Here is a 17,570-nt window from a genome sequence, read left to right as displayed (position 1 = left end):
GTCAGACATGCTCCTGGATTAATATACCTGACAACTGAAATTTACCTGCTACTAAGAGTTCAAAAGGTTCACCTTCTTGAACTGTTGAGTGCCTCCTTGGGTTGAACTATGTACCTGGACAACAAGAATGCCCTCTGTCACAATCACAATGATGACAGAAAACCTTCTTGGGCATCTGTCTTCACAAGAGGCCTTTGGACCCACCCATGTTCAAACAACCACACCACTCCTATTTTCAAGTTATTCACCCATGGCTTCTCAAAACCCACCAGACTTCCAGCAGGTTAAAGTGAATGATTTGCTGCTATTTTGTAACATCATCCTCCCACCCTATGCAGATGAGATTCAATAAAAGCATGCAAATAGCAGTGGAAAGAACACTTGGAAAGGGCAACCACCCCAGCCCAAAAACCCCAAAATCCTATATTAAAGTGTCTATTATCTACTTTTGTGGGGATGTTAGGGACAGGAAAAAGTGCTCTTGCTGGATTCAAGAAAGAAAGCACTCTTGGGAAAAAGAAATTATTTTTCAGTCAGATGTCCCCTGTCTTTGGAGGCAGTCTTACCCTCTCCTTTCTTCTGCTTACCTGCACTAGGTTCAAGTATCAAACAGGCACTAAGGAAAAAATATGAGTGGATTAGCAAGCAGATGCTTTTAAATGAAAAAGTTCATACAGCCTGTTCTGTTTCTCAGTACAGTTCTATGAATAAAACCAAACCAACCTGTACATTCACTTGCTCTCAAATACAGTCAGAAAAAAGACCAGTTTTGTTCAAAGCAAGTGGGTATATTCAAAACCTTGGTCAACTGGCTGACACTGTAATATTTATTCTCTCTGCCTATTCCACCTTCCACAGTGTCCACACAAAACTAGATTGACAGTTCAGGTGGATTTCATTTTTACTGAAAGCAGCATCATAACTCTCACTTCATTCAGTGGAGGCAGGATTTGTTCAATTGTTTCTTTTCCCTCTCTCAGCAAGGAACTGCCTATTCCAAGCAACTTTTTTGCTTGGAAGCATAAAATCCAAGCATCTCCTCAAAGCAAGAGATGCTGGAAACACTGGATTTTGCTGAGCTCACCCTCTACCCTCCATTTTTTCCCTGTCCAAATGGGAGAATATCATCCCTTAAGTTACATTCCAGTATGGTACAATGAAGGATATATATCTCTAGGTTTTTTGTTTAGTTTTCTGGGGTTATTTTTTTTCTTTGTGAATGAGGGGGATTTTTCTTGGGTTTTTTTTCCCCCTTTTTTTTTTTTTTTTGGTTTTGTTTTGTTTTGTTTTGTTTGTTTTTTTCTTTTTGCTATAGAGACAAATTACAATGATGAGAACAGCACCAGGAATTTACTGTTGATATATTTTTACTTTGTTAGGAGAACACACAGTTTCCTGGAAAGAGGTCCCAAGTTTTTTATCAGCAGGATCTCATCTTGCTCACATTTACCCCTCTTAATGACTTTTGTTTACTATCAGTGATTCTTGGTAACTGATATTCACATGAGTTACATTTCTCTTCAAAACAGTCTCATATGAAAAAAAAACACCTGTTAGCTTAGGTATTTATAACAGTGTACATGTGGGGTTATTATCTGTAATATGATCCAGTTATTTGAAATGGATGACTATCTTGTAAAGTGTCAACTTTACAAAATAAAATTGTGCCTTGGCTCTTAGTAGCCCACTGCTTTTGAAATGAAGGGGGCATCATTTGAATGGTACCCTACAAATACTTAGTGCAAAAATGCAGAAGGTGTTTTGTTTTCAATTACAGGAAAAGTTCCATAAACACATACCTTTCCTTTTTCACCATTAAAAATGCATGTGCTTTTTGCCATGAACAAGAAAAGCATTCCAAGAATATGCCATAAATACAATTTTTGCAATCTATCAACCTGACTGTAGCCCTTTAAGAGCCTTAGGGATGTGTCCTACTTTAAGAACTTATCCATAAAAAACTTGGTACCTCTCACATGTTACAAATTTCATACTGTACTTCAAAGAAGAACCTTATATACATTATGACTAAAGTACTGTTTATTTCATAATCTAAACAAACACTGGAATACAGTCTGTGTTTTTCTACTTTCCAGCAGACTTTACAAAGAGCTTTTTTTTTTTCATAATTAAAACAATCTGCATACACACAGAACATGCATTCTCTAAACCAGTAATGAAGGTAAGAAGAGTCAGTTTCCTCATCTTCCTCTTGCCTGTGTTAGAAAAAAAAACTTTTCTTTCTACTGTAGTTATGACAGTGTGGCTAAGGATACAAAGACTAGAGCACAGTTTTACTCCCTGCACAGAAAATGTTCATCACAAGCATGCTGATGGTGATACATATTACATGTCTATTAAATGATAGGCATATTTTTATCCCCTTTACTCCCTTTTTAAAAATACTAAGTGGCTACATGTAAATGCAGTGAAGCAAGTGTAAGCTTAATTAATCAGAGTTGATTCAGACTGGCACCAAGATGCAGCAAAGTCCAACAAAGTCTCAGCAAGGCTTTCCATGGGCTATTGATGGCCTCTTCTACAAAGCAATTATGTTCTACATTTTCAAAGTAGAAATCAAAGGCTTTGCAGCATGGCCAATCCTGTGGACAGGACAGTCTGCGCTGGTATGTCAGGCCCTCTGGAAAAGATGCACTTGTAGTCCATTAGTGTTTGAGAAAACATGAGTGGGTTACCTTCCCTGGGGCCACGCACCTGCCCCACCCGCAGCGTTGCATGCTGCTCTTTGTTGGTCACACAGCTGGCTGTGGTTTCACACCACGGAGTGGTCGTTGCTGTGGACGCCAGCTAAGATGGTGTGGTTGAGGGAGGAGGCCGACCGATCCGAGCCTTCGGTGGGGCCATTGGTGCTCTCACTGCGCTGGCAGCACAGGATCTGCTTGAACGTCGCACTCATTTCCTTGTCCCGGTAGGAGTATATTATGGGGTTCATGGCAGAGTTGAACTCTGCCAGGAGCAGGAAGAATTTTTCATAGGCCAGGACATTGCACTGGGGACAGCAAACATCGAGGAGCAGCAAGACTAATCCTGGGGTCCAGCAGATTATGAAAGCGCCTAGAAAGAGAAAGAATGGACAAAACACAAAGTCTACAAATATACTAATGCACCATTACTTGTCAAAACACCACAAGAACCATCCAGACAGAAGCAGCAATGGTAAATTTTCTCTTTGAGGAGCATTGCTCCCACACTCTTTTCACTGACCCGAGGAGAGGGATGCCTTTCAAAGATCTGTAAATGGTTATGGGCAGCACATCAAAAGAGCAAGACACACCCCCAAGCCCTAGCCCCACCATCTGAAACTCTGCTTGGCAAATACGTTTACATTTAAAGTTGATAATGAGGAACATTTTTTCCCTTCAGCTAGAGACCTCTGACTAATCAATCTCTTGATCAGAAGAAACAATACTGCAATTTACTTCTCAAACTAATAACAACAAAGAAAACCTTTCTGTGAGTGCTGTGACTGAAGCATGAGTAATAGAAAAGGAGTGGTGCAGGCAGCAGTTCTCAAGAAAAAGAAAGCCTGGGTCTTGTTAACCCATTTCAGCCTCATTATGTAATGGAAAGTCCTAAACACACATCCTTCTTGCACTGAAATGCAGTCCTTCAATGGATCTACTTCTTTTCTTAGGGCTCTATTCAATGAAAATTCAGAGGTTCATCAGGCTTCAATACTGTCAAAGCCACAGAGTCTTACACCGATTAAAATGCTTCCCCCATACTTTTTCTGTTTTCTTAGCTCTGAGGAGAACAAAGCCCGGAACAAAATTTAGAGCTCAATGCAGAAATTAAATCAAATGCTTTGTACTTTATTGGGAGTACTGAATTAAAGGAAGATTGTAACTCCTTTCAGGGTGAGACAGGCTTTAAATATAAGCTCTGCCGGGGAAACCTTTACACACCAATATGTCAGAACAAAGACAGGGCTCCTGAGATTTTCCAGGCTGCTTTACTGAGGTGGAAACCAATGTCTTATCATCACTGAGCAGGATTACCACAGGCAGCAGCAATAAGGACTTCCCAGCACTACTCTGAGAGCGCTGTTTTCAAACTGGTTCTCCTGTCACTGTGGTATTTGTTTACATACTGCTCCTGTTTTTATTACAGTGATGGTCTCTTGCAGTACTAGCACCTAAATCAGTTCCTACACTAGGCACACTTTGCCATGCCTGCCGAAAAGGTGCCAGCAATTTCCAGCTTGGGCAGTGACAACTGTAAGCTGTGCAGTTTGGACAGCAAACCCACCTAGATCACATAGGAGAAGATTTTCCAAAGGGGTCTGCAAGCCTGCAATATACACCAGGTGACAGACATTGGTTACCAACCAGGAAGCTACACACACAGTCTTTTTACACATCAAAAAGCATCCCTAAACTGAGTTTGCTTGCAACTAATGGTGCCACTCAATGCCTATTGCTTTGCTGACCAACAAAGCTCACCAATGGAAAAAAGCTGGGGGCTGAATTGCCAGCTACCAGGTCAAAGCATCGAGCCCTTTCACGAAATGATTTTGTTAGGGTCTCTGGCAGCAATTTGACAGCATGGGGATGAAACTCTCCCACAATGAGGGGGCATCAAACATATGAACCCACTTCATAGCTTTTGTCTTTTTGCAGCTCTTTTGGATTTCAGCAGTCCTAGAAAAGAGTACTTGAAATCCATGCAAAGAACTACAGGCCTTTGTCCCTTCCTTGTACCTGCTGCCATAAGAGTAGAAAACTGAATCTCTTTATTTGCAGTATTGTCCACACTGATAGAATCTGCCCCCGTGCACAGAAAAGCTCTGCTGAGCTGCTTTTTGCAGAAACAAAGTAATTAATTCAAATTCAACCACTCACTGTTGAAATTGTGCTTGTTGTGCTTAGCCTCCTAGCTAGTATGGCAGGAGTGGACTTTGTTCTAACTTAAGCATGCATTTTCTTCACTATAGGCTGCCTTGGGAGAACAACATCAGAGATGGAAACACTGCAAGTCGTGGGATCTACACTGAAGGACAAAAGACAATGACAGCATCCTCACCAGGCCTGTAGCAGAAAAGTCCAATGTGGAAACAATTGAGCTAGCAGGAAAGCTCTCATAGCATTGTTCAAAGTTGCAATTGAAGGCTTCCAATTTTCCAATTTTTTTTTTAGTCTGTTTCTAAGAAACAACAGAACATTCTGTTGGCATAATTTTTGATACGTTAGAAACAGCAACAAAAAGCTCTGTGGTGAGGCAGACAGGAATTTGCTCCTGAGAAAGCCCCAAAGTCATCCAGAAAAATCCACATGCAGCCCACTGCACTGAACACTTGTCTCAGATGGAGTTCCTGAGCCTCTCTGGGCTCCTCAGTATCTCAGACAGGTTTGATAACCTATGTGCTGAGGCTTGATTGGCTGCTCTCAAGAAAAAGTGGACTGTGGTTGTGCAACCAACTAATTGCTTTGTGCAGCTCAAGTTACACTGAAAAATGATAAAAACAAAATTTGCATTCCCACCCAGCTCTGGAAGGAAGTCACCACTGTGCTAATTGTTACCCTTCTGCTCCTAGCAAAACATCCCCCCATGCTAATGGCTCTGGCAGCTTATTAAATGCTTGTAAATGGTGACAATGCCTCAGGTTTGCTCACTTTTTATTTAACTGTAGGTACACTGGAAAATACTGAGAAGCATCACTCACAGTAAGGATGTGTTCGAGTTAGGTACAGAGGAAAATATAAATGTCAGGCTCTTAATACTTCAGATTTAGGAAACTTCATCTGTTAAACATGGAATTCTTTTTCTGCAAGCAAAACAATGATTGATTCTTTTTTTTTTCCTCTTACTTAGAATATTTGTAGAAGTAAGCTGGAAGTGATATTAAATTCTTCCCCTTCCAGAAATCTGTTGTGAATTAACTTCACCAAGAATGAAGATGTAAAAATACCACATTTAATAAAACAGTGATATCCAAAAGCTTCCTGCTGCCATATACTGGAAAGACTTAAGCATACACCAAAATATCGATGTTTTTCTGCTCAGAATCAGAACTCAGAGCAGTCTAAAGTATACTGTTAGTAATTTCCAGGAGCATCTTATCATTTTACAAACTTGGTCAAACCTAAATTACAATGACATACAAAACAGATCTGTTGCATTCAGTGACTTGAACCTTTGTGGAAATGCCATAGTCATACCACAGTACTATGAGAGCCCAACGTACTTGAAAAAAAGTGCAGACTTTATGACTTTGGGTGGCTGAAGAGCACTGTTCCCTGGACAGTGAGCACCTTGAGATATTACCTCCAGCCCTGGCAGTCCTTCAAAGGCAACGCACTGCAAGAAGCTAAATGAGCTCTTCAGTTTCAGCAGAAGGAACATTCCCATGGAGCATGACCAAGGTCGGTCCTGAAGGTCAGGCCACAGAGGGTTGGGTGAAGAAGAAATGCCCATCATGCTGAATGTCCATCGGGGTGAATGGCTAGCCATTACACAGGAAAGCTTGAGGGAACCAGAGAAATAGCACATCTTAAAAGATTGAAGGGTCCCTACAGACTGAGAAGCATGTTTTATAGCAGGAATTAGTTACAAAAAAGCATTTATGACCTAATCTAATTTTCTGCTGAGGTGTGATACCTCTCATCCCAATAAGAAATGAAACTCCGACTCCTTGTGCATTATCTGTCTTGCAGAGCTGTGGTAGAAGTGTACTGGAGGCTTTCCAATGTCTGTGATATGACTACATCTCATCTGTCTTGAACCTTTGTCTGGTGCATGAGTGCAGATTATGTTTCCATGGTAGCTGGTTGTTGGATACCCTTGGGTAAATGAGACAAGGCCTCACAGCAAGGCTTGATTGCAAGAGAGTAAAAACTATTGTAGGCAGTAGGCATATGAAACCATATGATAAATGATAAATCACACAAAAATCAGTGAGTACAAGAACAAAAGAGAAAACAACTCCAAAAACCAGCAGCAGAAAAGAAATAAGGTACACAAGAATAAACACTGATGAGCTAGTCACTCATTACTAGGATAACAGACTGGATGGCTACTTATGAAACTTCTTGTGTTAGCAGGCAAAGTGTTTCCTAAGCACCACTCTTGTTTTTTTTTTTTTTGGGTTTTTTTTTGTTTTGTTTTGTTTTGTTTTTCTTTTTTTTTGGTTTTTTTTTTTTGTCTTTTGCCTTGAAGAGCCTATGTCTGTGTTTATTCTGAGAACATTTGTTTTCCTCTAACTCAAAAGACCAAAATAAAAGAAAGACTTCTGCTTCTGCCAAGTCACACACTGCTGTCCTTCAGAGGTTCCAGAGGGAGGTAGCTCTTGTCAATGCACACCTATTCTGAAACACCCTTCTTTTCTACTTTAACCACACTGTAAACTCTTTCATGTGCTCTCTTCTATTCATCTTGTGTGTTAACCCTGATATCTGGCATGGGCTCACACTCACCCTGCAAATTCCTCAGTCTATGTGGAGAGGAAAAATATTGAAAGGGCCTCTTTTAGTGAGTGAGAGAAGGAAAAAAAAAAAACCTCTCCTGTATTTGGAGTTTTTTTTAAGACTATAGGAATAGGAAAAGGAACTAGCATATCAAAGACAAAAAAGATCCAAGATCCTGAACTACGGCAACATTTATAATCTGCTGCTGTTGCCCTCCTACTCTTGGCCATCTGCTGTCCTCTCCGAATCCCCTCCTGCCCTCAGAGTGGTACTTGTGACAGGCAGCTGCACCCCCTCTTCCTCTGGGACAACGGTGACTGAGAGAGGAAAGGACATTTAATATCACTGCTATCACCATTATCACAGCTACCAACAGGGAGAAGAGTCATTCTGCACTTGGTGCAGGCTAAAAGCAATGCTCTGGGAGAATTATTTGTTCTAATTAATAAAACCATAGCCAAAAAGGGCTGCAGAAGTGCCTGGCATTTTTTACATTCTGATATATTCCCACCCTCATCAGGGAAAGCCACTTGCTATGCTAGCTGAGGTGCAAGCTCATCAGCTGCAACACAATTACACTTCTTCATGTCCTAGCCATCTGAAAAACTGTATCAATAGTCCTCCTTATCACACTGAGCATTATCTTGTGCACAGCATGAACAGAGATAAATACTGCAAGCAATAGTGTCTATTTATAGCTGTGTATTGTTTTCCCCTGACACAAACACAACAGCATGAAATCTAAAATGAATGATTATAGATGCCAAAGATCATGAAGAGCATTTATCATGCTGTAAACATACAGACTGTAGGAGTGATTCTTCTAACTCTAGTGTGACCTAATTTTTCCCAATTTTGACACAACACTATTACAATATAGCTAATAGGTCTTGGTGGATGAAAACACTGTTGTTGTTTTTTGCATTTTCTGCTGGAATTAATTAACATGGGGTAATGTTTGCTTCGACCCATGGAGTTTTCATGCAAAGAAATAAAATGTGACTACCACATTTGGATTAGATTAATAGATTTAAATAATTGTGTGCTAAACTTGACAAATTCTGAAGAACTTTATATATGAAAGGCTTGCCTCTCCATCCACAGACTCCAAAATACTTGAGGAGGATGACAGTGAAGGGAAGTCCTTGAAAAATACCCCAGGTGGGGTGAGCTACCTACAGGGTACCGCTAAGAATGGCCATGTTGGAAAAGGTGCTATCAGAACAGCTTAATTTACTCAAGGTGTCTTTATTTAAGAAAGCTATTTGAATTCTGAAAGAGTGAGAGATTTATAGCACACTCCTGCAGTTTTTGATTGATTGTAAAATGCTGCCTTCTCTGACGTGCCTCTGGGAGACTTTAACACTAAGGGTGCCTTTGTGTTTCAAGCCAAACATTCATCTGGTGAGGCTGTGTGTGAAAGAAAAAGGAAATATCTTCAGAAGGAAAGATGGGATAGCAGTGTAAAACAGGAAATGAGAAACAATGCAGAGGTAAATAAAATCTACATTAATATTCATGCAACACTATCTTACATATACTTCTCTCAGATGATTTGAAGCAAGAGGATATGAGCATATAAGAGAGAATACCAACTAGAGAGCATATGAAAGGAGCTGGGTGATACAAGCCACCAGCTTGTCTTTCATAACACTATATATGCCCCATCCCTAGGGATCCGTGTTCTAGTCTCCCGGGAGCTGAGCAGCTCTAAATGTTATAGATAAAACCCTATCCTCAGCTTTATCAAAATCTTAACTCCACATGAATTGCTGTAACTGACAGGTTTAGGAGATTTTTCAGTCTACTGTACCCATGATTTGTAAAGGGATTTTGGAATAAACAGGTTATGCTAGTATTGCATCAGATCCCTGATTTCCTACCTTTTCCACAGCTAACTGCATGCGCATAATCCAACCTCTTGCTGAATCTTTCCTGGGAATTTCAGCTAGCAAGTTTAGCCAGACTTTGTACAAAATAATGGCTGGATTGTGTAGGAATAGAGAAATCACGTCTTGCTTAAAAATGTCTTGCTCCTCTTCTCAGCAGGAATTCAGAATGTGTCTGCTTCAAACATCTGTCTTCACCTTTGAAGGTGGACAGAATTTTTTGATGCTTAAGGCATGGCTATCTTTGTCAACAAACCATCCCTTTTCTGAGGAACCCATCTGCTTGCATCTTCACACATTTGTTTGGTTTAAAACATGTTAATGACTTAACATGAAAGCAGCCTTGGGGCTCTGCCTGTAATCTGGCTGGGCTGGGAGGAGCAGCAAGCCTTGACCCCAAAGAGTGAAGTCCTGTCCTTTGTAAACCTTGAGGTTTACGAAGAGCTTTAGGGAGAAATTTGGTTTAAACACTTTAACTATTTACTGGATTTAAAATGAGTTGTGATAATTTTAAAGGGATATTTTTTTGAATTGGTTATTTGTTAACTGGTTAATTGATTAAATATGTGGAGAATGCTTTTTTTTTGGTTTTGAATGAGTTAAATAAATGGTATTTAGACTTGACATATTGGCTAGAGTATTTTAAACATTTTCTCTTGGTTGAATTATTGGTAAGACTGTGTTGTTTAAAGTAACTAGTGAAGAGATAAGATAGAAGTACAATACCTGTTTGAGTTTTATGTTTATCTTCTGCAAAAATTTGTAAATCTTTTTTTATAAGACTTTAGTTTATAAATTTTGTACGTGAGATGAAAAGATGACTGATGTTTGTGATGTTAACTGTAATCTTGACAGTGGTTTACGTTTGCGTGCTTGTTTTTGTGCTTTTGGGGTTACTGTTTGTTTGTTTTTGTTAGATATGTTAGCATCACCTCTTTCTGGGCCTTAATATTTAGTATTTCACATGTGTCTGTTCATGCATCCAATCCTCATCACCTTTTTTCATTTCAGAAAAAATAAAGTAGAAAACTCTTTCTAGGGGGACACACCATCTTGACTACCAATGACACTTCTGCTGGCACCTAGACTCCTTTGCTACAGGCTGGCCTCTGCTCTACCTGCTCTCTTCCAGTACTCACATCATCACACAAATATCTTGGTGAAATCTTTAGATCAAAGCCTTTCTTTTAAATCAGACACACTTTGGCACCTATACCTGCTACACAGAGGGTCAACTGAAGAAACATCTGACCTATTATGGTGTTACACAGGGAGCTGACAACAACCATTAGCCAATAATTCCATTGGCATCACTAGCTGCATGACCACTATCTCTGAACAGCATGGAGATACGCAGACCCAAAATGCCTGTGGTCAGTAGGGCTGCATCTACAGTGATCATACCTTCCCTTATCTCAGGGATCATACCTTCCCTTGTCTCAGGGTGAGTCAACACCTTTCATCTTCTCTTCCTGCTTCACTTTGTAAATCAAGACCAGAGGTCATGAAGAGCAGGTTTCCCCTCAGCCAGACTCCCAAGTGACAGCTGTGGAAATCTTTGTGAGCTCACTCTCTGCAGCACCTTGTGCTTACTGCCCCGAGTGCTTACTGGCATGTGCTGGAGGCAGGGTACACTGACACTTGGACTCTTGGCTTTCCTTCTGGAGATCCTATCTGCTGCATGTCTTCCCACCTGGACACCACCAGGTGATCCTTCCACAGAGCTTGGCACCAGATGTCAGCGTTTCCAATACTACACGGTCTCCAAGCACTTTTGTATCCCTGTAGCATCTAAAGCTTTGGCAGTGTGAAACAGCAAAAAGACAGAAAAGACTGGGGAGGACCAATAACAAAATAAAATGAACTGAAGAGAAAACGAAACTGGGCACCAGCTCAAGCCACCAGAAGTGATCTGCTTATTTCAGGGAAACTCGCCAAACTCTAGCCCAGGTTAACACTTGATGTAATTCCCTGCCTGATGCTTGCAGTATCTTGCAGTATCAGTACACTCTTGCAAATGCGTGTACTGGTTTTTGGCCAGCTGATCCAGCTGCTCTCAAGTATTCCACAGCTGACATCTCTGAAGGAGAACTCCAGTACTAATGCAAATGGAGGAGACCAGGAGGGTTTCTCAATTGACATCTGCAAACCAAAAGTGTTTGAATAGTCCTTTTAGAACATACTTGTAATGGAACAACTTGCAAAGAGGGATGTGCAAAATGCATTCCAAAAATAAAAGCAAAAGCTTAATCCTGTTGCAATTTATCTGTATCTATTTGAATCCCTCAAAACAAGAAAAATGGAATTTGTTCCTGATCTAGTAACTGCAGGAGCGAGATGGTGCACTGCCCCTCTTCAAAGGGAGAAACTAAGGCTTTTATCTATAGAAAGCATTTTAGACAAAAACAGGAAGTCATTAAATGCCAGTGGTCAGCATTCCAACTGTTTTCTAAATTCATAAAGATATGTGAAGCTCATGTCTGAATAAAAGCTTGGCTGTTGCCAAAGCAATCTGATTACTTATCTCTGCATAAAGACAAACAGTAGTCCTCGTGGAGTTTCCCTGTTGCCAAAAAACCTGACACACAGCGGAAATTTTGGTGTCTCTTTCTATTTTCTGGTGTTCTAGACAACTCTTTATGCTCTAACTTGAAAACAAATACTCCTTCAGTCCCAAATCAGTGTTGGTAGCTTGGCTGGAAAATGAACATGTAAGCGCAGCTGATAAGAGGTTCCTGGTACTGGTCTCCTGGGACTGCAGGACAAAGAAAAGCAGGCAAGAGATGTCTGTGGAAAACTAGAGGGAAGAATCATAGAATCCCAGAAAGACTTGGGTTGGAAGGGACCTTAAACATCTAGTTCTAACCCCCCACCATGAGAAGGGATGCCACCTATTTCATCAGGTTGCTCAGGGCCCTGTCCATGAACTTCAAGTGATGGGACAGCCACAACTTCTCTGGGTAACCTTTCCAGTGCCTCATCACCCTTATAGTAAAAAAATTCCTCCTAATTTCTAAAATTCATCTACTCCTTTTCCATTTCAAGCCATTCCCACTTGTTCTATCAGTCCATGCTCTTGTAGAAAGTCCCTCTTCAGTGTTCTTGAAGGTCCCTTTCTGGTACTGAGAGCTGCTATAAGTTCTTCCCAGAGCCATTTTTTCTCCAGGCTGAACAAGCCCAATGCTCTCAGCCTCTGCTCCAGCCTTCTGATGATCTTGGCCCTCCTCTGAATGTGCTCTAATGGGTCCAAGAAAATACCTCTAGCTCATACTTGGCAACCTGTTTACACACCCTAGTCCAAACTCAGGAGTCTCTTTAGGGGCCCTGATTACTCACAGGAATGACTTGGGACTTCAGGTCGGGGACAGACCTCTCCCTGAACAGCAAGAGGATTGTGTCTGAAGGGTCTGGGTGAGGCTTTCAGGTCCCAGATGTGGGGTAGCTGGAGGTTACCAGGTCTCCTGAAACATGAAGATGCCTCTGCAGAAGTGAAGGCTCTATGCAAGAGATCATGTGAGGCAAGGGCAGGACTGCTGGCACCCCACAAGCACGGCTTGAAGACTGGACTCTCCTCTGCCTGCTTCTGCAAGGTATGTTTAGTGTGCTTGGGACTTGGGTGTTTTTTTAGCAGCTGCAGTTTCCAATCACAGAAAAATAATTCACAGCCATGTTGAAAAAGCCCTGTTCTGCCCACTTTTCCTACAGAAATTCATATGACTTCTGTGGTACTCTGCTATACAGTCAGAACGCTAGGCTCAAACAATACAGTGTGTTTAGCAGATGTTAAACAACTTTGTTATGTGAGATTGTTTAATTGTATTTTCCTTTGTTGTTAAGGACACTAAGTGTTACTGGTATTATGTTTGGATAAGCTCCAGTTGCAATACAAGATTTCAAATGAAGCCTGGGTGGATGCAATTTAATATGTAAAGGACTGCCTTGATTCTTACATAAGATTAAACTAATAATATTAGAAGAAAAATATTACCCTCTGTCGGTTCCCTTAATAGGAATAAAACTTGTTTTATTTAACATGCTAATACCAGACTCTGAGTAGGAGAAAGTGTTACCAAGTGTTACCAGCTCAACCTCAACCGCAAGAAAACTGTGTGTGCTTTTAATTTACATAGCCATACTAACATTTATCTGATTATAGCTAGCTGGTTATGCTGTGGTAGACATCCTTGGAGGGAATTGCATTAAGATCAGTCACACAAAACGGTTTTAAGAAGCAGAATCCCTGCCTTTTTGAGAAAACGAAGAGCACAAGCTCCAAAGTGAAGTGTACAACAGGGTAAGCCCCTATGGATATGGGAATACCACTCTAGGATAAGTCTGCTTGGAAAAATCTGCCTGCCTTTGGACAAGTTAGAAAGGCCTTTCTAGTCCTCACCTGAATATAACAAATCAAACTACTGCCTTAAAGCAAAAGCAGCCTTGGACAGACTGCACATGAACAGCACTATTATCTGAGTTGCCTGCACACCTCACCACCCAAGCAGTGTTAAGGTAATTCAGACATTATTCAGGCTATCAGACCATCAGGGAGGCACCTACAAATGGCATTGCTAAAACAGAGGGGAGAAGACAAATGTGGCATTGCACATCATAGGAGAAGCACTGAGTGAAGAACCACCTGTGTTTTGATTGTGGCAAGTATATACTTACAGATTATCAAAAGGGTAAATTCTAGGTTTTGGCACTTAATTCTACATGTACCTGTTAAGAATCATTTAGATGAGGCTGGTATCTAAGGCAAAAAAAACAGGTTTTATTCTGCATTTCCACACTGTGAAGATGAGACATTGTTTAAAGGGATGTAGCTACCTTTTGGCTCTCACAGATTTTTCTGGATTCCCCATTAGGATGCTTGCTGTCTTGCTGCATATGATTTCAGTGTGGTAACACAGTATTTTCCATACTTCAAATGAGAAATTCAGTGAACAGGACTGGAAATGTTTCACTGCTGCTGATGGATTCCAGGGGCAGCTTCTCTGTAAATTTTTTTTTTTTTTACTAATTTACCAGATATCAGAATATCAGAATCTACATTGATTTAAAATTTTCAGGCAAATTGAGAAGAGAGCTCTAATGAAATCTAGCCTCTCTTTCAAGTCATATAATCAAGAATGACATTGCCATGCATTATCTGGGGGAGAAAAAGATGTATCTTCAGCTAGCTCCTTCTCTCAGCAGTACACACTGGTGTAAAACCCTGGATAGGTAGCTACACCCTCATGACTACAAATGAGGGCCCAGTCTCATCCACTTAGAGGATTAGTCACTAAATCTGCTCCTGGGTTAAGTGAGTTTGATTTGGCTTACAGAACAGATCTTTATGTTTCCACTGCCTTACAGGAACAGTCTTCCTTTGGCAGTCTGCTCTCCTGTTCTAAATTTAACCTCTGCTAAGAAAAGTATGGCACCTAAAAGCACCTAAGAGTAGTGCTTGGTGTGTTAGCACCACATCCTTGGTTGCTTAGCTTAGAGATTGCCATATAAATAGCCTCTGAAAGCACAAAAAAGCACGCTATCATGCTTTTTTGAAGGTTACTCAACCTGAGCATTTCTGAGAATGCGACTCCTTTGACCTCTGGCAGGCAGTATGCTCCAGTGTCCCTGTAAAAGACTGTAGGTTTTTGCTTATATAACAAGGGACAACAATGATGAAGTTTAAAAGAAAAGGTGCTAAGTCTCTTAACATTCAGTTCCCTTACTCCCATCCTTTCATGAAAGAGCAATTGAATACCAGCAGAAATCTGAAATAACTGTCTGTGCCCAAAATGGGTTGACTCGCAGCCACTTTCATCTCTTTCAGGGGTGTTCATGAGAAGTTCCAGACAAAGGTCATTTAGATCCAGACCCTATCTACCATACAAGGAAAGCAGAGGTGTTAACACTGGTGCTTTCTCTGCAGCATGCCTTCCTTGCTGCTTGGCTTTGTCCTGGGTTTTCTGCTGCTGGGGATGAGCAGGAGTTCCCCCTGAACTCTTGGCCTCTCTAATGAAGCTGTCAAAGACAACAGTAATCATTCTCTTCTGTCACCTGTCTTCAGCCCAAGGGCAATGCTAACTTCTTTCTCACAGTGACAAAAAGAAGAGATGCTGCTGCCAGGGCAGAGCTCATGGCTGCACTTGTACAGGGGCACTCCCTGTAGATCTGTCAGTGAACGTGCTGCTTCTGCAGGGCAAAAACTTGAAAACTCTTCCCTTTTAGCACTCTCTGCTTGCCATGGACTTCAATCCTCAATCAATGAGGGATTTATATACCATCCAAAATAAAATATTTGCCAGCTGAAACTTAAACAATCTAGAATGTTTCAAAACAGAAAAGACAGTTTAAACAACTCTTTAAGATGCAGACCAAGCTGATCATCTAGTAAAAAAGCAGATTACCGTTATGTACAGCAGGGTGGAACTCTACTTTTAAAAATAACCACTAATAACAGTTCCATCAGATGTGGAATACAATTCAGATCACACCATGGCTGCCAGAGACAGAAAATACTTGTGAAAGCATTTGCTTCACACTTGGAATGCTTGAGACTTCGTGCAGACAGTGATGAAGCATCCAGAAAGCGAGCCTAATATGTTCTGTCTCATCTGATGGCCCTTATAACTGTCTAATCCCCTCTGGCTGACCCTGTGCCATCTCCAAGCATGTCTGTGGAGCACGCTGCCCTGACCTCTCCATGTGAACAGGGATGGGATGTCTGCTCCAAGGGAGGGGACAGCATACAAGCAGGGAGTCAGCCATCAAAGACACTGTAACTCCACCAATTCCCACAAGCAGTTGCAAAACCAAACAGTTGCAATCGCTACGGCTGCATTGAAAACTAGCCTCTGAAAGGAAAATAAAAGACTCCTCCACACTCTGTGGAAACCCACAAGAAGTTCTGGCAAAGTTATCAGTCCTTAGAAGAAGGTCTTAGTTTGCATAGGCTATCTACTGTATTGTGTCCTGCTTTAAACAATACAGTGGATGCAGGATTGTGAAACAGAAAACCGAACTAGTGCACATCAGTTGTTGTTGCCTGATGGAAGAGGAAGCAAAGGACCAAGACTGCTACCAAACCACAAAGACCATTTCCACTTGCATTACATTCAGCAGCTGCACATGTCTGCAGTCCACATAAGGGGCTGAGGAGGCAGTAAACTGACAGAGTGGCAGAAGGGATGAAACAGGACCAAAAAGGTTTTGAGAGGATCAAAAAAAAGACACCTCCTCAAATCCCTACTCCCAGCTTTGTACTGTTCCATGTTAAAAGAAAAATGCACCATACCAAGCAGAAAGGCTGTGTCCACCAGCACTGCTCAATATTACCAGCACATGCCCAGGAGGCAGAACCTGGGGACACAGGAAATCTGTTTTATTGCAATGCTAATTAATCAAAGCACTTCCACTCAATACTCCTCCTGCAACACTTCTCCTCACCGCACCCCCCCCCCCCAAAATAGTACCTGTGGGCTCATTCTTAGTTTTAGTTCATGTTGATGTTTTAGTTCATTACTGCACACAGTAGTTCAAGTCAGATTATTTTTGGGACAGACATGCTGATATATGAATCTGAAAGACTTCTCCAGGATTGTGGTTTTTTATTTTGTTTTACCAGATACTTGTAGGCTTGTGCCTAAAGTAAACAGGAAACTGCATGAGATAAAATGAGACTTTCCAGGCAAAAAGAGCGAGGAATTTTTGGGTTTAAAAAAAAGAGATAAACAAGCAATTAGTACACTGTAAGCAAATTGCTTGCAAAATCCTTCTACTCAGCAAATTATTAGCTTCTAAGAAGTACCTCTGTTCTAAACGAAATACAAAGATTTTTTCCTTTTTCAGAAAAGATTAAAACTCTCCTAACTACTCAGCAATGCTTTGAAGGGCACCACTCAGAGATTACTTTATTTTCTTTTAAAATGTTTTAACAACGGAATATTCAAGCAACACTGAGGTAAACTCCAACACAGCAGCAGCGTGTAGGGAAGATGGATAAAGAAAAAGCCCTGAGGCAAACTCAGATCAGATTTTGCTGGACTTCATTTGAAATTCCTGGTGATACTTGCTGACTTCTCATTTTTCTACAGAGTTCAGAGCAGCAGCCACATCAAAGTCAGGCTAGCTAAATGAGGGACAAATGCAAGGCAGAGGGGCCATTTTAGTGCTGTAGGAAAAGCCCATGCTTCCAGCTCCTTCTTATAAACTTTATAGCCTGGAGATTGATCACAGCTGTGCCTTAAATAATAAGGAGCTAAACCAACCA

The 17,570-nt window shown here is 41.0% G+C and overlaps 1 protein-coding gene across 3 annotated transcripts in view; it reads right to left on the bottom strand.

The window, feature by feature from the left end:
- Window positions 1-17,570, bottom strand: part of LPAR1 (lysophosphatidic acid receptor 1) — a 113,890-nt gene that overhangs the window by 41,393 nt on the left and 54,927 nt on the right. For 2 of the 3 annotated variants that reach the window (XM_053931498.1, XM_053931499.1), the window contains exon 4: window positions 1,336-3,075. The exons of the other annotated variant lie outside the window; for it this stretch is intronic. In XM_053931498.1, the coding sequence (XP_053787473.1) occupies window positions 2,774-3,075 (302 nt within the window). In that variant the 3' untranslated portion in view covers window positions 1,336-2,773. Of the gene's footprint in view, window positions 1-1,335; window positions 3,076-17,570 lie in introns of those variants that run through there. 3 annotated transcript variants of the gene reach the window in all.

The sequence above is a fragment of the Vidua chalybeata genome, chromosome Z, assembly GCF_026979565.1.
Source record: "Vidua chalybeata isolate OUT-0048 chromosome Z, bVidCha1 merged haplotype, whole genome shotgun sequence".
In the NCBI taxonomy this organism is placed as follows: domain Eukaryota; kingdom Metazoa; phylum Chordata; class Aves; order Passeriformes; family Viduidae; genus Vidua; species Vidua chalybeata.
The sequence above is the reverse complement of the archived record's forward strand: the minus strand, read 5'-3'. Positions and strand labels throughout refer to the sequence as shown.